The sequence below is a fragment of the Oncorhynchus gorbuscha genome, linkage group LG14 (genome assembly GCF_021184085.1).
Source record: "Oncorhynchus gorbuscha isolate QuinsamMale2020 ecotype Even-year linkage group LG14, OgorEven_v1.0, whole genome shotgun sequence".
NCBI lineage: Eukaryota > Metazoa > Chordata > Actinopteri > Salmoniformes > Salmonidae > Oncorhynchus > Oncorhynchus gorbuscha.
This window is the reverse complement of record NC_060186.1, coordinates 72,494,951-72,517,249: the sequence shown is the minus strand read 5'-3', so window position 1 is coordinate 72,517,249 and position 22,299 is coordinate 72,494,951. Positions and strand designations below refer to the sequence as shown.

General features: G+C 45.7%; 1 protein-coding gene and 1 pseudogene across 8 annotated transcripts in view; one reads left to right on the top strand and one right to left on the bottom strand.

Annotated features, from left to right (window-relative positions):
- Window positions 1–5,986, top strand: part of LOC123995388 (transcription initiation factor IIA subunit 1-like) — a 15,358-nt gene extending 9,372 nt beyond the window's left edge. For 5 of the 8 annotated variants that reach the window (XM_046298955.1, XM_046298959.1, XM_046298956.1 and 2 more), the window contains 4 exons: window positions 1–61; window positions 313–705; window positions 2,794–2,883; window positions 2,978–3,412. The exon at window positions 1–61 is cut by the window's left edge and continues 74 nt beyond it. In XM_046298955.1, the coding sequence (XP_046154911.1) occupies window positions 1–61; window positions 313–705; window positions 2,794–2,883; window positions 2,978–3,160 (727 nt within the window). In that variant the 3' untranslated portion in view covers window positions 3,161–3,412. Of the gene's footprint in view, window positions 62–312; window positions 706–2,793; window positions 2,884–2,977; window positions 3,413–3,619 lie in introns of those variants that run through there. The other 3 variants (XM_046298962.1, XM_046298958.1, XM_046298960.1) reach the window with 2 other exon arrangements.
- Window positions 1–22,299, bottom strand: part of LOC123995563 — a 211,862-nt pseudogene that overhangs the window by 156,129 nt on the left and 33,434 nt on the right.

Here is a 22,299-nt window from a genome sequence, read left to right as displayed (position 1 = left end):
AGTCATCATCCAGCCTCAACAGGTCATCCTCACTGGGAACAAGGTCCATCAGAATGCACAGGTCAGACCTTACTCACTAGTCACTACACACAGCGTATTATACAGTGTTTATTTGGATAAAATATGCTTTAGTATAGCTATATTCAATATATTTTTTACATTCAGCTCTTGACAAGCTATAGATATGCAGATTCAAAAAGGGAATTTTGGATGTTATTATACAGACGATCATGATTACTCTGCTGGGGCACCCCATCCCACATTCAACCATCTCTCACTAACCCACCCTTCTCAACCCATCCCTTTCTTCAGGTAATGCAGATGACAGGCCAGCCTGGTCAGGTGCAGCAGATCCAGCAGCAGGTCCAACAAGTTCAACAGGTCCAGGGCGGAGCTGCACCAGGAGGCCCACAACAACAGCAGCAGATCCAGCAGCAGGTCCAACAAGTTCAACAGGTCCAGGGCGGAGCTGCACCAGGAGGCCCACAACAACAGCAGCAGATCCAGCAGCAGGTCCAACAAGTACAACAGCTCCAGGGTGGAGCTGCACCAGGAGTCCCACAACAACAGCAGCAGCCTCCTATGATGCTGCAGGTGGACGGAGCGGGGGACACGTCCTCAGAGGATGAAGATGAGGAGGAAGAGTATGACGAGGAGGAAGATGAAGAAAAGGAAAAAGATGGCGAGGACGGCCAGGTGGAGGAGGTGGGTAGGACTCAATGAGACGAGAGAAAGACGGCAACATTTCTGAAACCTTTTACCGTAGAATGTTTGTATGAATCTTTTGACCTCATCTGTAAATCGAGGACAGTTTAATTTGATCTTGATCTCATGACATCACCAGCCAAGTCTATATTATCCCGATAAATAGTTGTGCTAGCATAGTTTAGCTTTACATAACAATTATTACATGCATCTATTAATAAGGTTGTCTACACTTCCATGATTACAAGCTAGTTACACTACATGGCCAGAAGTATGTGGACACCCATTCAAATTAGTGGATTTGGCTATTTCAGTCACACCCGTTGGTGACCGGTGTATAAAAATGAACACACAGCCATGCAATCTCCATAGACCAAAATTGACCGTAGAATAGCCTTACTGAAGAGCTCAGTGACTTTTAACGTGGCACCGTCATAGGATGCAACCTTTCTAACAAGTTTGTCAAATTTCTGCTGCCCTGGTCAACTGTAAGTGCTGTTATTGTGAAGTGGAAACGTCTAGGAGTAACAACGGCTCAGCCGCGAAGTGGTAGGCCACACAACAGAACAGGAGTTCTGATGCGTGTAGCGCGTAAAAATCGTCTGTTCTCAGTTGCAACATTCACTACCGAGTTCCAAATGGCCTCTGGAGGCAATGTCAGCACAATAACTGTTGTCGGGAGCTTCCGTGAAATGGGTTTCCTTGGCCGAGCAGCCGTAGACAAGCCTAACAACAACATGCACAATGCCAAGCGTGGGCTGGAGTGATGAATCACGTTTCACCATCTGGCTGTCTGACAGATGAATCTGGGTTTGGTGGATGCCAGGAGAACACTACCTGCCCCAGTGCATAGTTGCCAACTGTAGTTTAGTGGAGGAGGAATAGTGGTCTGGGGCTGTTTTTAATGGTTCGGGCCGCTGAGTCCTTAACGTTACAGCGTACAATTACATTCTAGACGATCCTGTGCTTCCAACTTTGTGCCAGCAGTTTGGAGAAGGCCCTTTCCTGTTTCAGCATGGCAATGCCCCCCGTGCACAAAGCGAGATGCATACAGAAAGAACTTGACTGGCCTGCACAGAGCCCTGACCTCAACCCCATCAAACACCTTTGGGATGAATTGGAACTCTGACTATGAGTCAGGCCTAATCACGCAACATCAGTTCCCAACCTCACTAATGCCTTTGTGGCTGAATGGAACCAAGTCCCCGCAGCAATGTTCCAACATCTAGTGGAAAGCCTTCCCAGGAGAGTGGAGGCTGTTATAGCAGTAATGTACCAACATCTAGTAGGAAAGCCTTCCCAGAAGAGTGGAGGCTGTTATAGCAGTAATGTACCAACATCTAGTAGGAAAGCCTTCCCAGAAGAGTGGAGGCTGTTATAGCAGCAATGTTCCAACATCTTGTAGGAAAGCCTTCCCAGAAGAGTGGAGGCTGTTATAGCAGCAATGTTCCAACATCTTGTGGAAAGTCTTCCCAGAAGAGTGGAGGCTGTTGTAGCAACAAGGGGGGACCAACTGCATATTAATGCACATGATATTGGAAAGCGATGTTCAAGGAGCAATCCACATACTAGTGTACATGGGATGTTTCTCGGACGATCTGATGAGAATCTGAGGAAGCAATGGTGGAACAAACTCCCTCACGACGCCAGGACAGCGGAGTCAATCACCACCTTCCGGAGACACCTGAAACCCCACCTCTTTAAGGAATACCTAGGATAGGATAAGTAATCCCTCTCACCCCCCTTTAAGATTTAGATGCACTATTGTAAAGTGACTGTTCCACTGGATGTCATAAGGTGAATGCACCAATTTGTAAGTCGCTCTGGATAAGAGCGTCTGCTAAATGACTTACATGTAATGTTAAATGTAACCTTTTAACTTGTCACTCTTTAACTTGTCACTCTTTAACTTGTCACTCTTTAACTTAAAAGTGCGTCTCGGCTGATGATGATGATGATAAATAAAAATATGAATAATAATTATTAATAGTAGTAGTAGTAGTAGAGGGGCTAAATGAATATAGGGGAAACACTGGATTGAGAGTGAAGGGATAGATACATTATTAACCGTCCCTCACTCTGTCTCAGGAGCCTCTGAATAGTGAAGATGATGTGAGTGACGAGGAGGACCAAGAACTGTTTGACACAGAGAATGTGGTGGTGTGCCAGTATGACAAGGTAAGATATCTCCGGATTACATTATTGCGTGTGTGACCCCAGACTTCCTGTAAAGGAGAAACCACAGTGAGGAAACCCCAGACTTCCTGTATAGGAAGGAGAAACCACAGTGAGGAAACCCCAGACTTCCTGTATAGGAGAAACCACAGTGAGGAAACCCCAGACTTCCTGTAAAGGAGAAACCACAGTGAGGAAACCCCAGACTTCCTGTATAGGAAGGAGAAACCACAGTGAGGAAACCCCAGACTTCCTGTATAGGAAGGAGAAACCACAGTGAGGAAACCCCAGACTTCCTGTATAGGAAGGAGAAACCACAGTGAGGAAACCCCAGACTTCCTGTAAAGGAGAAACCACAGTGAGGAAACCCCAGACTTCCTGTAAAGGAGAAACCACAGTGAAGAAACCCCAGACTTCCTGTAAAGGAGAAACCACAGTGAGGAAACCCCAGACTTTGTGTGTGTGTGTGTGACTGGTATCCCCATCTGCTCCCCTCCTAACCTCCACACACTGACACTGTCCCATTGGCTTCCCCTCAGATACACAGAAGTACACACACACACACACACACTGTAGTGAGAGAGATAACCCAGTCTGCTGCCCTCACCCACATTCCTAATGCCCATTGTCTCCCTCTCAGATACACAGAAGTACACACACACACACACACTGTAGTGAGAGAGATAACCCAATCTGCTGTCCTCGCCCACATTCCTAATGCCCATTGTCTCCCTCTCAGATACACAGAAGTACACACTGTAGTGAGAGAGAACCCAGTCTGCTGCCCTCGCCCACATTCCTAATGCCCATTGGCTTCCCCTCAGATACACAGAAGTAAGAACAAATGGAAGTTCCACCTGAAGGATGGGATCATGAACCTGAACGGCCGAGACTACGTCTTCTCCAAAGCCATCGGGGACGCAGAGTGGTAAAACACACAGCACAAAGAATGCGTCCCAAATAGCACTCTATTACCTATATAGTGCACTACATAGGGAATAGGGTGCCACTACATAGAGAATAGGGTGCCATTTGGAACACAGAAAAAGGAACACACAACAACAACAAAAACACCACGAAGGAACTCTGGAACTTTCTGTCAAGTTTGAGAAAGAGACTCATCAATAACTATGACCCAGGGAATCATATTTCAGCCAGAGGACCTGGGATGGGCTGGTTTGGGAAGGAAATAAACGTAACACACCACCCAAAACTGTGATACTGACTGATGCACATCTGTATGAATGGTATATCTGTATTAACACCCAATACCCTACAAGCCTCCCAAAACAAGACACTGAGGATTCCATGCAGCACGGCCGAGGGATCGATGGAGAAATCTTCTTAGTTTCTTGGTTTGACTGAATTCACCTCCATTTTGACCTGACTGTTTTCTCCCACTTCTAGTGGACCAGATATAACCACTGACTTGAGTTGACCCACCCTAAACACTTTATGCCAATAGGTTTGAATCAAGGTCAAAGGTCAGATAAAATATCCAGTGATTGGACAGGGAGTCTTTCGATCCCAGTTGTGTGCCTAGTGATTGGCTAGGAAACACGTCAGTCAATCCCAGTTTTTTTTCAGTGACTGGGCACCACACAGTGAAGTTGACACCAGTGTATTGAGTTGAGATGGCTGTTTGAAAAAGGTTGACGTTATTATCTTCATCTGCTTGTAGATCTGGGTCCATGTCACTGATATGATATTCCTGCCACATGTTCTGATGGTCCATACTAAAAGTGCCCTCCTGTTAATCTAGTTGATAGTGATATCCACTGTGTTCAGCAGTCCAGCTCCCCTCCTGTTTATCTAGTTTTATAGTGATATCCACTGTGTTCAGCAGTCCAGCTCCCCTCCTGTTTATCTAGTTTTATAGTGATATCCACTGTGTTCAGCAGTCCAGCTCCCCTCCTGTTAATCTAGTTGATAGTGATATCCACTGTGTTCAGCAGTCCAGCTCCCCTCCTGTTTATCTAGTTGATAGTGATATCCACTGTGTTCAGTAGTCCAGCTCCCCTCCTGTTAATCTAGTTGATAGTGATATCCACTGTGTTCAGCAGTCCAGCTCCCCTCCTGTTTATCTAGTTGATAGTGATATCCACTGTGTTCAGCAGTCCAGCTCCCTCCTGTTAATCTAGTTGATAGTGATATCCACTGTGTTCAGCAGTCCAGCTCCCCTCCTGTTTATCTAGTTGATAGTGATATCCACTGTGTTCAGCAGTCCAGCTCCCCTCCTGTTAATCTAGTTGATAGTGATATCCACTGTGTTCAGCAGTCCAGCTCCCCTCCTGTTTATCTAGTTGATAGTGATATCCACTGTGTTCAGCAGTCCAGCTCCCCTCCTGTTTATCTAGTTGATAGTGATATCCACTGTGTTCAGCAGTCCAGCTCCCCTCCTGTTTATCTAGTTGATAGTGATATCCACTGTGTTCAGCAGTCCAGCTCCCCTCCTGTTTATCTAGTTGATAGTGATATCCACTGTGTTCAGCAGTCCAGCTCCCCTCCTGTTTATCTAGTTGATAGTGATATCCACTGTGTTCAGCAGTCCAGCTCCCCTCCTGTTTATCTAGTTTTATAGTGATATCCACTGTGTTCAGCAGTCCAGCTCCCCTCCTGTTAATCTAGTTGATAGTGATATCCACTGTGTTCAGCAGTCCAGCTCCCCTCCTGTTTATCTAGTTGATAGTGATATCCACTGTGTTCAGTAGTCCAGCTCCCCTCCTGTTAATCTAGTTGATAGTGATATCCACTGTGTTCAGCAGTCCAGCTCCCCTCCTGTTTATCTAGTTGATAGTGATATCCACTGTGTTCAGCAGTCCAGCTCCCCTCCTGTTAATCTAGTTGATAGTGATATCCACTGTGTTCAGCAGTCCAGCTCCCCTCCTGTTTATCTAGTTGATAGTGATATCCACTGTGTTCAGCAGTCCAGCTCCCTCCTGTTAATCTAGTTGATAGTGATATCCACTGTGTTCAGCAGTCCAGCTCCCCTCCTGTTTATCTAGTTGATAGTGATATCCACTGTGTTCAGCAGTCCAGCTCCCCTCCTGTTTATCTAGTTGATAGTGATATCCACTGTGTTCAGCAGTCCAGCTCCCCTCCTGTTTATCTAGTTGATAGTGATATCCACTGTGTTCAGCAGTCCAGCTCCCTCCTGTTTATCTAGTTGATAGATGATATCCACTGTGTTTTTATTTTCAGCAGTCCAGCTCCCCTCCTGTTTATCTGTTGATAGTGATATCCACTGTGTTCAGAATCAGCTCCCTCTATCTGTTGATAGTGATATCCACTGTGTTCAGAATCTAGCTCCCTCCTGTTTATCTAGTTGATAGTGATATCCACTGTGTTCAGCAGTCCAGCTCCCGCCTGTTAATCTAGTTGATAGTGATATCCACTGTTTCAGCAGTCCAGCTCCCCTCCTGTTTATCTAGTTGATAGTGATATCCACTGTGTTCAGCAGTCCAGCTCCCCTCCTGTTTATCTAGTTGATAGTGATATCCACTGTGTTCAGCAGTCCAGCTCCCCTCCTGTTTATCTAGTTGATAGTGATATCCACTGTGTTCAGCAGTCCAGCTCCCCTCAATGTTTATCTAGTTGATAGTGATATCCACTGTGTTCAGCAGTCCAGCTCCCTCCTGTTTATCTAGTTGATAGTGATATCCACTGTGTTCAGCAGTCCAGCTCCCCTCCTGTTTATCTAGTTGATAGTGATATCCACTGTCAGTGTCCAGCTCCCCTCCTGTTTATCTAGTGATAGTGATATCTGCACTGTGTTCAGCAGTCCAGCTCCCCTCCTGTTTATCTAGTTGATAGTGATATCCACTGTGTTCAGCAGTCCAGCTCCCCTCCTGTTTATCTAGTTGATAGTGATATCCACTGTGTTCAGCAGTCCAGCTCCCCTCCTGTCTCTGTTTTAATATTGTTTTATCATGATGAAGAACGAACACTAAAGGCAAAAGGATGTTTTTATTTTCTCTTGAGAGTGCCGAGTCTATATCTCTCTGATTTCAATCTGTCTGCTTCATGCCCTAATCCTGAATCATCCTATTGTTGACTGTCACCTTTGTAAAGAATCTACCAATGAATGGATAGATACAGTTATTGTAAAAACGTCTTCAAAACGCTTATCTGAGAGTTTTACTATTTTGTGGATCCGGTCTTCTGATTCAGCACCCGATCAGTACAGCCAGTGGGAGATCTGCACTGTCAGTGTCAATGTATCGATCAGTACAGCCAGTGGGAGATCTGCACTGTCAGTGTCAATGTATCGTTCAGTACAGCCAGTGGGAGATCTGCACTGTCAGTGTCAATGTATCGTTCAGTACAGCCAGTGGGAGATCTGCACTGTCAGTGTCAATGTATCGATCAGTACAGCCAGTGGGAGATCTGCACTGTCAGTGTCAATGTATCGATCAGTACAGCCAGTGGGAGATCTGCACTGTCTGTGTCAATGTATCGATCAGTACAGCCAGTGGGAGATCTGCACTGTCAGTGTCAATGTATCGTTCAGTCAGTCAGTGGAATTTGTCCACAGACACAACATGCCCAATCCTTCTGGCTTATTATTTGAGTGTTACTCATTTGAGGTCTTGTCTGAGTTCACTGATTGATCTTGTCATCAGTTCAATGTTGTTGGAATGGTCACCCACATTCTCTTTCTGACATTACAGTACAAATGGATCAGATTTTTATGATCATTTTGTTTCTTATTTTGTAGATGTTTTTGTTGTATTTAATCCTGAAAGCTCAGGCCATGTTCTACTTCTGAGAGTAAAAAGAAGACAGGAAGCCGCACCAAACTGTGCTCTTATGACCGTAACCATGTGTTGCTTTTCTCCCTATGTTTTTCTGTTTGCTGGACTAGGCTCCATCATGCGCTGTGCTCCACGTCATGACTGCTGTGTGTCTGTCTGTCTGTCTGTCTGTCTGTCTGTCTGTCTGTCTGTCGTGCACTTTTAATCATGATGATGATTTTATAAAAGTCCTCTTCACGCCAGGTTCAACTGGGGGGTAACTTGGCGTGTGTTCTCTGCAGTTTAAAAAAAATTTAACAGTACCCTTTGCATATTTTTTTCATTTTTTTTCATTCTGTTTGGGTTTAGTGTATTTACACATGGCTGTGCAGTCTGACACAATGGCCCAACTCCCGACTAAAATGAAGTCATTCTGTTGATGAACCCATAACGGAACGTTTCAGAGTATGTTCTGGGTCTAGAACTCAGTGGCTTCTCGTTCTAGAACAGAGTGGCTTCTCGTTCTAGAACAGAGTGGCTTCTCGTTCTAGAACAGAGTGGCTTCTCGTTCTAGAACAGAGTGGCTTCTCGTTCTAGAACAGAGTGGCTTCTCGTTCTAGAACAGAGTGGCTTCTAGTTCTAGAACAGAGTGGCTTCTAGTTCTAGAACAGAGTGGCTTCTCGTTCTAGAACAGAGTGGCTTCTCGTTCTAGAACAGAGTGGCTTCTCGTTCTAGAACAGAGTGGCTTCTCGTTCTAGAACAGAGTGGCGTCTAGTTCTAGAACAGAGTGGCGTCTAGTTCTAGAACAGAGTGGCGCCTAGTTCTAGAACAGAGTGGTTTCTGGTTCTGGAACTCTTGGCCAGAGCCACTTTTCTGCTCAAGTGGTTTTGGAATAAATGGCTCCTGCTCAAGTGGTTTTGGCCATGTATTCCAAAATGATTTTATTGTAGTTCATAATTCCCTGATGTTTAATTTTTTTTTACCTTTATTTAACCAGGCAAGTCAGTTAAGAACAAATTCTTATTTTCAATGACGGCCTAGAAACAGTGGCTTAACTGCCTGTTCAGGGGCAGAACGACAGATTTGTACCATGTCAGCTCGGGGACTTGACTTGCAACCTTTCGGTTACTAGTCCAACGCTCGAACCACTAGGCTACCCTGCCGCCCCGTCATATCGTACACGTGCCTTTTGGATTTTCATTTGGCTTGCAGCTATCCAAATATATAATGATAAAATAAGCATTTCAAAAGAGGATGTCTCTGGAAAGTATTTTTTCATGTACAATGTGTTTAACTGCTGTTCAAATAACTGTATGTGAGGGAAATATATTGTTTGTTTTATAAATCATACTGTTTTTTTTATTTTAAATCAAAGATCTTTGTAAATGACCATAACTTGGAAGGCTGTGCTTTGAATACAACTAATTAGAGAAAGTAGTATTTTATTGAACAGACCCATTGAGTATTTTGCCTTTGCTAAAAAATGTATTAAAGTAATATGAAAACTGGTTTGTGGCATTCTTTACTGGGATAGTATAATCCTGACATTCTTTACTGGGATAGTATAATCATGACATTCTTTACTGGCATAGTATAATCCTGACATTCTTTACTGGGATAGTATAATCATGACATTCTTTACTGGGATAGTATAATCATGACATTCTTTACTGGGATAGTATAATCATGACATTCTTTACTGGGATAGTATAATCCTGGCATTCTTTACTGGGATAGTATAATCCTGACATTCTTTACTGGGATAGTATAATCATGACATTCTTTACTGGGATAGTATTATCCTGGCATTCTTTACTGGGATAGTATTATCCTGGCATTCTTTACTGGGATAGTATAATCCTGGCATTCTTTACTGGGATAGTATAATCCTGGCATTCTTTACTGGGATAGTATAATCCTGGCATTCTTTACTGGGATAGTATAATCCTGACATTCTTTATTGGTATAGTATAATCCTGACATTCTTTACTGGGATAGTATAATCCTGACATTCTTTACTGGGATAGTATAATCATGACATTCTTTACTGGGATAGTATAATCCTGGCATTCTTTACTGGGATAGTATAATCCTGACATTCTTTACTGGGATAGTATAATCCTGACATTCTTTACTGGGATAGTATAATCCTGACATTCTTTATTGGTATAGTATAATCCTGACATTCTTTACTGGGATAGTATAATCCTGACATTCTTTACTGGGATAGTATAATCATGACATTCTTTATCGGTATAGTATCATCCTGGCATTCTTTACTGGTATAGTATAATCCTGACATTCTTTACTGGGATAGTATAATCCTGACATTCTTTACTGGGATAGTATTATCCTGGCATTCTTTACTGGGATAGTATTATCCTGGCATTCTTTATTGGTATAGTATAATCCTGACATTCTTTACTGGGATAGTATAATCCTGGCATTCTTTACTGGGATAGTATAATCCTGGCATTCTTTACTGGGATAGTATAATCATGACATTCTTTACTGGGATAGTATAATCCTGGCATTCTTTACTGGGATAGTATAATCATGACATTCTTTACTGGGATAGTATAATCCTGACATTCTTTACTGGGATAGTATAATCCTGACATTCTTTACTGGGATAGTATAATCCTGACATTCTTTACTGGGATAGTATAATCCTGACATTCTTTACTGGGATAGTATAATCCTGGCATTCTTTACTGGGATAGTATAATCCTGGCATTCTTTACTGGGATAGTATAATCCTGGCATTCTTTACTGGGATTATACTTCATAAAATAATGAAGGTGAAAGGCATTTCACACACTTTCTGTCGTTTTCAGATTTCAGATCTGAAATGTTTTACATCTGAAACTATGATCAGATATATTCATTATACTACTGTGATGAAAATGACCCAGAATCACTTTAGTTTAATCCCCATTTTCCACATTTGGATGGGATAATCTACATAATTGATCTGCCGGGTTACGTGGGTGTTGCCCTAATTCCAACCTGTCTGATATACAGGCCCTGTGTTTTAATATGGGTAACGATGAGATACAACATGTGGTAGTGTTGGGTTCTGAGAATAGGAAATATACTCATGTCACTGAGGGAGTGCTGAGGTTTAGAGGGTCTACACCAGAAGCGTCTGGTCAGCGGGGTGGTGGCACCGGGATCCTCATCTCTCCCAAGTGGTCATTCTCTCTTTCTCCCCTTACCCATCTGTCTATCGCCTCCTTTGAATTCCATGCTGTCACAGTTACTAGCCCTTTCAAGCTTAACATCCTTATCATTTATCGCCCTCCAGGTTCCTCGGAGAGTTCATCAATGAGCTTGATGCAAACTCCTCACCTGAGGACGGCTCACCTCTCACAGTTCTGGGCGACAACCTCCCCACGTCTACCTTTGACTCTTCCTCTCTGCCTCCTTCTTTCCACCTCTCCTCTTTGACCTCACCCTCTCACCTTCCCCCCCTTCACAGGCAGGCAATACGCTAGACCTCATCTTTACTAGATGCTGTTCTTCCACTAACCTCATTGCAACTCCTCCAAGTCTCCGACCACTGCCTTGTATCCTTTTCCCTCTCGCTCTCATCCAACACCTCCCACACTGCCCCTACTGGATGGTATCGCGCCGTCCCAACCTTCGCTCTCTCTCCCCCGCTACTCTCTCCTCTTCCATCCTATCATCTCTTCCCTCCGCTCAAACCTTCTCCCACCTATCTCCTGATTCTGCCTCCTCAACCCTCCTCTCCTCCCTCTCTGCATCCCTTGACTCTCTATGTCCCCTATCCTCCAGGCCGGCTCGGTCCTCCCCTCCCGCTCCGTGGCTCGATGACTCATTGCGAGCTCACTGGAGAACAGGGCTCCGGGCAGCCGAGCGGAAATGGAAGAAAACTGCCTCCTGCGGACCTGGCATCCTTTCACTCCCTCCTCTCTACATTTTCCTCCTCTGTCTCTGCTGCTAAAGCCACTTTCTACCACGCTAAATTCCAAGCTTCTGCTTCCAACCCTAGGAAGCTCTTTGCCACCTTCTCCTCCCTCCTGAATCCTCCGCCCCCTCCCCCCCCCTCCCTCTCTGCAGATGACTTCGTCAACCATTTTGAAAAGAAGGTCGAACATCCGATCCTCGTTTGCTAAGTCAAACGACACCGCTGGTTCTGCTCACACTGCCCTACCCTGTGCTCTGACCTCTTTCTCCCTCTCTCTCCAGATGAAATCTCGCGTCTTGTGACGGCCGGCCGCCCAACAACCTGCCCGCTGACCCTATCCCCTCCTCTCTTCTCCAGACCATTTCCGGAGACCTTCTCCCTTACCTCAGTGCTCATCAACTCATCCCTGACCGTGGCTACGTCCCTTCCGTCTTCAAGAGAGCGAGAGTTGCACCCCTTCTGAAAAAACCTACACTCGATCCCTCCGATGTCAACAATTACAGACCAGTATCCCTTCTTTCTTTTCTCTCAAAACTCTTGAACGTGCCGTCCTTGGCCAGCTCTCCCGCTATCTCTCTCTGAATGACCTTCTTGATCCAAATCAGTCAGGTTTCAAGACTAGTCACTCAACTGAGACTGCTCTCCTCTGTATCACGGAGGCGCTCCGCACTGCTAAAGCTAACTCTCTCTCCTCTGCTCTCATCCTTCTAGATCTATCGGCTGCCTTCGATACTGTGAACCATCAGATCCTCCTCTCCACCCTCTCCGAGTTGGGCATCTCTGGCGCGGCCCACGCTTGGATTGCGTCCTACCTGACAGGTCGCTCCTACCAGGTGGCGTGGCGAGAATCTGTCTCCTCACCACGCGCTCTCACCACTGGTGTCCCCCAGGGCTCTGTTCTTGGCCCTCTCCTATTCTCGCTATACACCAAGTCACTTGGCTCTGTCATAACCTCACATGGTCTCTCTTATCATTGCTATGCAGACGACACACAATTAATCTTCTCCTTTCCTCCTTCTGATGACCAGGTGGCGAATCGCATCTCTGCATGTCTGGCAGACATATCAGTGTGGATGACGGATCACCACCTCAAGCTGAACCTCAACTGCTTGGGAAGGACTGCCCGTTCCATGATCTCGCCATCACGGTTGACAACTCCATTGTGTCCTCCTCCCAGAGCGCCAAGAACCTTGGCGTGATCCTGGACAACACCCTGTCGTTCTCAACTAACATCAAGGCGGTGGCCCGTTCCTGTAGGTTCATGCTCTACAACATCCGCAGAGTCTGACCCTGCCTCACACAGGAAGCGGCGCAGGTCTAATCCAGGCACTTGTCATCTCCCGTCTGGATTACTGCAACTCGCTGTTGGCTGGGCTCCCTGCCTGTGCCATTAAACCCCTTCAACTCATCCAGAACGCCGCAGCCCGTCTGGTGTTCAACCTTCCCAAGTTCTCTCACGTCACCCCGCTCCTCCGTTCTCTCCACTGGCTTCCAGTTGAGCTCGCATCCGCTACAAGACCATGGTGCTTGCCTACGGAGCTGTGAGGGGAACGGCACCTCAGTACCTCCAGGCTCTGATCAGGCCCTACACCCAAACAAGGGCACTGAATCCACCTCTGGCCTGCTCGCCTCCCTACCACTGAGGAAGTACAGCTCCCGCTCAGCCCAGTCAAAACTGTTCGCTGCCCTGGCCCCCAATGGTGGAACAAACTCCCTCACGACGCCAGGACAGCGGAGTCAATCACCACCTTCCGGAGGCACCTGAAACCCCACCTCTTTAAGGAATACCTAGGATAGGTTAAGTAATCCCTCTCACCCCACCCCCCCTAAGTTTTAGATGCACTATTGTAAGTGACTGTCCCACTGGATGTCATAAGGTGATTGCACCAATTTGTAAGTCGCTCTGGATAAGAGCGTCTGCTAAATGACTTAAATGTAATGTAAATGTAAATGTAAGTGAATGATTATAGGAGGAAGATCTGTAGTGTGTGTATTTAAGCTTGGAATATTTTAAAGTGCAGGGAAGCGATCACTAGTGGCAGGGATTGATAAAGGGAGAGATCCATGGATTAGTGATGAAGGGGGTCGAGGTCATGTTAAGGGAGAAAGAAAAGTTTATGGCTGTATTACTTTGTTTCCTGCCTAGCAGTGAACATACAGTGTTTGTACAGATGTTTAGGAGGAGACTCAGCCTTGGATAAAGGGTTAAAGGGGTCAAATACTTCCGGCGCCGACTGAGATGGCCGCCTCGCTTAGCGTTCCTAGGAAACTATGCAGTTTTTTGTTTTTTTATGTGTTATTTCTTACATTAGTACCCCAGGTCATCTTAGGTTTCATTACATACAGTCGAGAAGAACTACTGAATATAAGATCAGCGTCAACTCACCATCAGTACGACCAAGAATATGTTTTCTCTGCGGAGAATCCTGTGTTCTGCCTTACAAACAGGACAACGGAATGGATCGCATGCAGCGACCCAAGGAAACGACTCCGGAGGGAAACGTGGCGGTGTTCTGGTCAGACTCCGAAAAAGGGCACATCGCGCACCACTTCCCAGTATTCTTCTTGCCAATGTCCAGTCTCTCGACAACAAGGTTGATGAAATCCGAGCAAGGGTGGCATTCCAGAGGGACATCAGAGACTGCAACGTTCTTTGCTTTACGGAGACATGGCTTACTGGGAAAACGCTATCCAGGGCGGTGCAGCCAACGGGTTTCTCCACGCATCGCGCCGACAGAAACAAACATCTCTCTGGTAAGAAGAGTGGTGGGGGCGTATGCCTCATGACTAACGGGACATGGTGTGATGAAGGAAACATACAGGAACTCAAATCCTTCTGTTCACCTGATTTAGAATTCCTCACAATCAAATGTAGACCGCATTTTCTTCCAAGAGAATTCTCTTCGATTATAATCACAGCCGTATATATCCCCCAAGCAGACACATCGATGGCTCTGAACAAACTTTATTTAACTCTTTGCAAACTGGAAAACATTTATCCGGAGGCTGCATTCATTGTAGCTGGGGATTTTAACAAAGCCAATCTGAAAACAAGACTCCCTAAATTTTATCAGCATATCGATTGCGCAACCAGGGGTGGTAAAACCTTGGATCATTGTTACTCTAACTTCCGCGACGCATATAAGGCCCTGCCCCGCCCCCTTTCGGAAAAGCTGACCACGACTCCATTTTGCTGATCCCTGCCTGGGCAGAAACTAAAACAAGAGGCTCCCACGCTGAGGTCTGTCCAACGCTGGTCAGACCAAGCTGACTCTACACTCCAAGACTGCTTCCATCACGTGGACTGGGACATGTTTCGTATGAGATGGGAATATTGATACGCTGATTCGGTTCATTAGAACGTGAAGATGTCGTTCCCATAGCAACGATAAAAACATTCCCTAACCAGAAACCGTGGATTGATGGCAGCATTCGGAAACTGAAAGCGTTTAACCACTGCTTTTAATCAGGGCAAGGTGTCTGGCAACATGACTGAATACAAACAGTGCAGCTATTCCCTCCGTAAGGCTATTAAACAAGCTAGGAGTACAGAGACAAAGTGGAATCTCAATTCAATGGCTCAGACATAAGAGGCATGTGGCAGGGTCTACAGTCAATCACGGACTACAAGATGAAATCCAGCCCAGTCACGGACCAGGATGTCTTGCTCCCAGGCAGACTAAATAACTTTTTGCCCGCTTTGAGGACAATACAGTGCCACTGACACGGCCTGCAACGGAAACATGCGGTCTCTCCTTCACTGCAGCCGAGGTGAGTAAGACATTTAACGTGTTAACCCTCGCAAGGCTGCAGGCCCAGAGGCATCCCCAGCCGCGCCCTCAGAGCATGCGCAGACCAGCTGGCCGGTGTGTTTACGGACATATTCAATCAATCCCTATACCAGTCTGCTGTTCCCACATGCTTCAAGAGGGCCACCATTGTTCCTGTTCCCAAGAAAGCTAAGGTAACTGAGCTAAACGACTACCGCCCCGTAGCACTCACTTCCGTCATCATGAAGTGCTTTGAGAGACTAGTCAAGGACCATATCACCTCCACCCTACCTGACACCCTAGACCCACTCCAATTTGCTTACCGCCCAAATAGGTCCACAGACGATGCAATCTCAACCACACTGCACACTGCCCTAACCCACCTGGACAAGAGGAATACCTATGTGAGAATGCTGTTCATCGACTACAGCTCGTCATTCAACACCATAGTACCCTCTAAGCTCCATCAAGCTCGAGACCCTGGGTCTCGACCCCGCCCTGTGCAACTGGGTACTGGACTTCCTGACGGGCCGCCCCAGGTGGTGAGGGTAGGCAACAACATCTCCCCGCTGATCCTCAACACGGGGACCCACAAGGGTGCAGCCCTCTCCTGTACTCCCTGTTCACCCACGACTGCGTGGCCACGCACGCCTCCAACTCAATCATCAAGTTTGCGGACGACACAACAGTGGTAGGCTTGATTTACCAACAACGACGAGACGGCCTACAGGGAGGAGGTGAGGGCCCTGGGAGTGTGGTGTCAGGAAAATAACCTCACACTCAACGTCAACAAAACTAAGGAGATGATTGTGGACTTCAGGAAACAGCAGAGGGAACACCCCTATCCACATCGATGGAACAGTAGTGGAGAGGGTAGCTAGTTTTAAGTTCCTCGGCATACACATCACAGACAAACTGAATTGGTCCACTCACACTGACAGCGTCGTGAAGAAGGCGCAGCAGCGCCTATTCAACCTCAGGAGGCTGAAGAAATTCGGCTTGTCACCAAAAGCACTCACAAACTTCTACAGATGCACAATCGAGAGCATCCTGGCGGGCTGTATCACCGCCTGGTACGGTGCTTCAACCGTACTCTCCAGAGGGTAGTGAGGACTGCACAACGGGGGGCAAACTACCTGCCCTCCAGGACACCTACACCACCCGTTGTTACAGGAAGGCCATAAAGATCATCAAGGACATCAACCACCCGAACCACTGCCTGTTCACCCCGCTATCATCCAGAAGGCGAGGTCAGTACAGTTGCATCAAAGCTGGGACCGAGAGACTGAAAACAGCTTCTATCTCAAGGCCATCAGACTGTTAAACAGCCACCACTAACACTGAGTGGCTGCTGCCAACACACTGTCATTGACACTGACCCAACTCCAGCCATTTTAATAATGGGAATTGATGGGAAATGATGTAAATATATCACTAGCCACTTTAAACAATGCTACCTTATATAATGTTACTTACCCTACATTATTCATCTCATTTGCATATGTATATACTGTACTCTACATCATCGACTGCATCCTTATGTAACACATGTATCACTAGCCACTTTAACTATGCCACTTTGTTTACTTTGTCTACACACTCATCTCATATGTATGTATGTATATACTGTACTCGATACCATCTACTGTATGCTGCTCTGTACCATCACTCATTCATATATCCTTATGTACATGTTCCTTATCCCCTTACACTGTGTATAAGACAGTAGTTTTGGAATTGTTAGTTAGATTACTTGTTGGTTATCACTGCATTGTCGGAACTAGAAGCACAAGCATTTCGCTACACTCGCATTAACATCTGCTAACCATGTGTATGTGACAAATAAAATTTGATTTGATTTGATTTAAATACGAGTGTTTGTGTGGAAATGTCTTTGTCTAATGCGTTGACCCTCTGGGAAGAATAAACTTGGTTTAAGCGTTCATATTGTCCGTTGAGTTTTTACTCTGAAAATTAGAACCTGACGGGAGTAATGGGACTAGAACTCAGTTGATATAGAGAGCTAGTTCTACCTACTGTAGTTGACTGTTGGTCACTCTGGATAAGGGTGTCTGCTAAATCACTAAGATGTCATGTGGATTCTGCCACTGATTGGAAATGGAAAACGGAGAGTGGCGTCTAGTCCTCGTTAATCTCTCGGAGTGGAGGGGAATATGGACCCTAAATACTCCCAATGGAATAGGCAGGAAGCAGCCTATTCTTCAGTGACCACTGGAGTAGAGTGAGAGCTGACGTACTGAAGGGGTCTGCCGACGTCAGGTGGTGTCTTTTGGGCTGTACAATTTGAATGTGCAGTGAGATAGAGGTAGGTTAGAGGCATGTCAGTGACCAAAAGGTTGTTAGTTTCAAATCCCAGGTCTGACGAGCATAATGTACCGGGTGAACAGGGTCGATGTTTGAATGTGTGTAACGTAATTTGACCCAGGTCGGCAGGCTTGATGGTGGACATTGCAGTCCATCCAATTATCATGAATGTCTGGCTGTTATTGAAAGGCTTGGGACGTGTGATGTAGTTCATGGACTTCTCTCATGTTAATGTGTCTGTGTGTGTGGTTCACTGGCATGACAGCAGGCGGTCAGTTTGGAGAATCCGGAGGCACTTGATGAATCAGAAAGGGAGGAGGGAGTGTTTTTTCTTGTCCTCCACTTCATCATTCCCTTCATTTTGACTCTGCGTAGGCTGGCAGAGCGTGGTGTAACACTCCAGTAGTTATATGAGAGGGTGGCCCTTGACCTTTTAACAGCAGCATATTGACTACTACTTGACCTTTCAAGAGCAGCTCACTGACTACACCTACTGACCCGTAGAGACGAGCGTAAGAGAAGTGAAAAGTCAACACGCTCTTTCACATCATCCCTCATCTCTACCATATTTGAGTAAAGAAACCCAATAATATGGCAGCATGGTGCACGTTGTCCATCCAAAGAACCCTGCCCTGCTGCTTAGTTGAGGAGCGGCTGGGAGATGAGAGGTTTATACCAGGAGAGGAAGGGAACAGTCCAGGATAGGGCTGGGAGATGAGAGGTTTATACCAGGAGAGGAAGGGAACAGTCCAGGATAGGGCTGGGAGATGAGAGGTTTATACCAGGAGAGGAAGGGAACAGTCCAGGATAGGGCTGGGAGATGAGAGGTTTATACCAGGAGAGGAAGGGGCCAGGATAGGGCTGGGAGATGAGAGGTTTATACCAGGAGAGGAAGGGAACAGGCCAGGATAGGGCTGGGAGATGAGAGGTTTATACCAGGAGAGGAAGGGAACAGTCCAGGATAGGGCTGGGAGATGAGAGGTTTATACCAGGAGAGGAAGGGAACAGTCCAGGATAGGGCTGGGAGATGAGAGGTTTATACCAGGAGAGGAAGGGAACAGTCCAGGATAGGGCTGGGAGATGAGAGGTTTATACCAGGAGAGGAAGGGAACAGTCCAGGATAGGGCTGGGGAGATGAGAGGTTTATACCAGGAGAGGAAGGGGCCAGGATAGGGCTGGGAGATGAGAGGTTTATACCAGGAGAGGAAGGGAACAGGCCAGGATAGGGCTGGGAGATGAGAGGTTTATACCAGGAGAGGAAGGGAACAGTCCAGGATAGGGCTGGGAGATGAGAGGTTTATACCAGGAGAGGAAGGGAACAGTCCAGGATAGGGCTGGGAGATGAGAGGTTTATACCAGGAGAGGAAGGGAACAGTCCAGGATAGGGCTGGGAGATGAGAGGTTTATACCAGGAGAGGAAGGGAACAGTCCAGGATAGGGCTGGGAGATGAGAGGTTTATACCAGGAGAGGAAGGGAACAGTCCAGGATAGGGCTGGGAGATGAGAGGTTTATACCAGGAGAGGAAGGGGCCAGGATAGGGCTGGGAGATGAGAGGTTTATACCAGGAGAGGAAGGGAACAGTCCAGGATAGGGCTGGGAGATGAGAGGTTTATACCAGGAGAGGAAGGGAACAGTCCAGGATAGGGCTGGGAGATGAGAGGTTTATACCAGGAGAGGAAGGGAACAGTCCAGGATAGGGCTGGGAGATGAGAGGTTTATACCAGGAGAGGAAGGGGCCAGGATAGGGCTGGGAGATGAGAGGTTTATACCAGGAGAGGAAGGGAACAGTCCAGGATAGGGCTGGGAGATGAGAGGTTTATACCAGGAGAGGAAGGGAACTGTCCAGGATAGGGCTGGGAGATGAGAGGTTTATACCAGGAGAGGAAGGGGCCAGGATAGGGCTGGGAGATGAGAGGTTTATACCAGGAGAGGAAGGGAACAGTCCAGGATAGGGCTGGGAGATGAGAGGTTTATACCAGGAGAGGAAGGGAACAGTCCAGGATAGGGCTGGGAGATGAGAGGTTTATACCAGGAGAGGAAGGGAACAGTCCAGGATAGGGCTGGGAGATGAGAGGTTTATACCAGGAGAGGAAGGGAACAGTCCAGGATAGGGCTGGGAGATGAGAGGTTTATACCAGGAGAGGAAGGGAACAGTCCAGGATAGGGATGGGAGATGAGAGGTTTATACCAGTAGAGGAAGGGAACAGTCCAGGATAGGGCTGGGAGATGAGAGGTTTATACCAGGAGAGGAAGGGAACAGTCCAGGATAGGGCTGGGAGATGAGAGGTTTATACCAGGAGAGGAAGGGAACAGTCCAGGATAGGGCTGGGAGATGAGAGGTTTATACCAGGAGAGGAAGGGGCCAGGATAGGGCTGGGAGATTTATACCAGGATAGGGCTGGGAACCAACTAGAGCTAGAGAGAAGAATGGAATTAAATTGATTCAATGAAACACAAGTCAGTTTGTTTGACCCTGTCAGTGACCCTGTCAGTAGACCCTGTCAGTGGACCATGACTGTCTTTTTTCAGTTTGATGAATATTTGATTTGTTCGTTCCATGGGAGGACATACTGTAATTGTTTTATATCATTATGTACTCTGGTGAATTTAAAGATCTGTCTCACCCCTCTAATGATGGCTGTATTTTGTTTTATTTATACCACAGTCATAGACTAGTAACCTTATTGTATCAATCAATTATTTTTCTCATTCTATGAAGGAGAAAAACAGAATATTTGAAAATCCGTCAAAAAGGCCAAGAACCTCTTTTTAGCTCAATTGAAGAGTTGCAAATGACTTCGAAAAATCCTCTTTCGAAGCAAAGTTTATTCTCTAGCGTTTCTCTGAAAATGTCCGCAGTGCAGTACAAATGCTGTACAGATGGCAAGCGGGCGTTCATTGGCAGAAGGTGTCCCTTAATTAATAATCGCTAAGTCTCTCTCTATAGCTACAGCTTGCTTTACACGTCAATGTTTGGTTTGGTATTTTTCCTATTTCTTTTTTTATCTACTAACTTGTTCCTAGACCTTTCCAGCAAGGCACAACTATATCTTGTCTGTTATTGTCTGAAAATCCCATTATATCTTGAGTATGGGAAAATATCACCACCACACAAGAAAAGGTTAACATACATGTAAGTATACATTTGTTATTCACACATTTACATTACATTTACATTTAAGTCATTTAGCAGACGCTCTTATCCAGAGCGACTTACAAATTGGTGCATTCACCTTATGACACCCCTTGTCTTTTTCTACATTTTGTTGGGTTACAGCCTGAAGTAAAAATGAGATATTTTGTCACTGGTCTACACACATAACAACCCCATAATGTAAAAGTGGAATTATTTTTTTCTGCATTTTTACAAATGAATTAAAAATGAAAAGCTGAAATGTCTTGAATCAATAAGTATTCAACTCTTCTGTTATGGTCTAGATTAGTTGAGGTGTAAAGTGCTGCTTCTGAGAAGTTGCATGGACTCACGACGTGTGAAATAATAGTTTTTCACGTGATTTCTGAATGACTACCGCATCTCTGTACCACACGCATGCAATTATCAGTAAGGTCCCCCAGTCGCTACAAAATACAGGCGTCCTAACTTATTTGCCGGAGAGGAAGGAAACTGCTCAGGGATTTCACCATGAGGCCAATGGTGACTTTAAAAGTTACAGAGTTTAATGGCTGTGATAGGAGAAAACTGAAGATGGATCAACAATATTGGGGGGGGGCTGGTTTGTTATCAACATTTTGAAGGCACACTACAAATATATCCCAATTTGATGTCTTTAAACATTAATTACACTTCTAATTTATATACAGTATACACACACACTGTGTACAAAACATTAAGGACACCTGCTCTTTCCATTACATAGACTGACCAGGTGAATCCAGGTGAAAGCTATGATCCCTTATTGATGTCACTTGTTAAATCCACTTCAAATCAGTGTAGATTATTTTTAAGCCTGGAGACAATTGAGACCTAGATTGTGTAATTGTGCCATTCAGAGGGTGAATGGGCAAGACAAAATATTTAAGTGCCTTTGAACAGGGTACGATAGTAGGTGCCAGGCACACCGGTTTGAGTGTGTCAAGAACTGCAACGCTGCTGAGCTTTTTATACTAAGTTTCCCGTGTGTATCAAGAATGGTCCACCACCCAAAGGACATCCAGCCAACTTGACACAACTGTGTGAAGAATTGGAGTCAACGTGGGCCAGCATCCCTGTAGAACGCTTTCAACATCTTGTAGAGTCCAATATGCCCCGATGAATTCAGGCTGTTCTGAAGGCAAAAGGGGTGGGGGGTGCAACTCAATATTCGGTTCCTAATGTTTTGTATACTCAGTGTACACAGCTATTGTGGAGCATTTAGAAATGCAGTATTTCCCTGTCTGAAGTCGGGTGTAGTTTTTAAATCGCACTGGGGCTGATTTGTAATACAGTACCAGGACAATATCCAGGTGTCTCACAGGAATCTCTGGTACTTTTCACTTTCAAAGGTGTGAAGTTTGAGGATTAAAATATCACATTTCAGACCCATGTCAAAGTTCTCCTGTTTCTTTAGCTCTGTAAGTAGTGAAAATATTTTAGAGTCCCAGTTACTGTAAAATAAATATATCATTTTTGGTATGGTATGTATGAATAATCAATTGAAT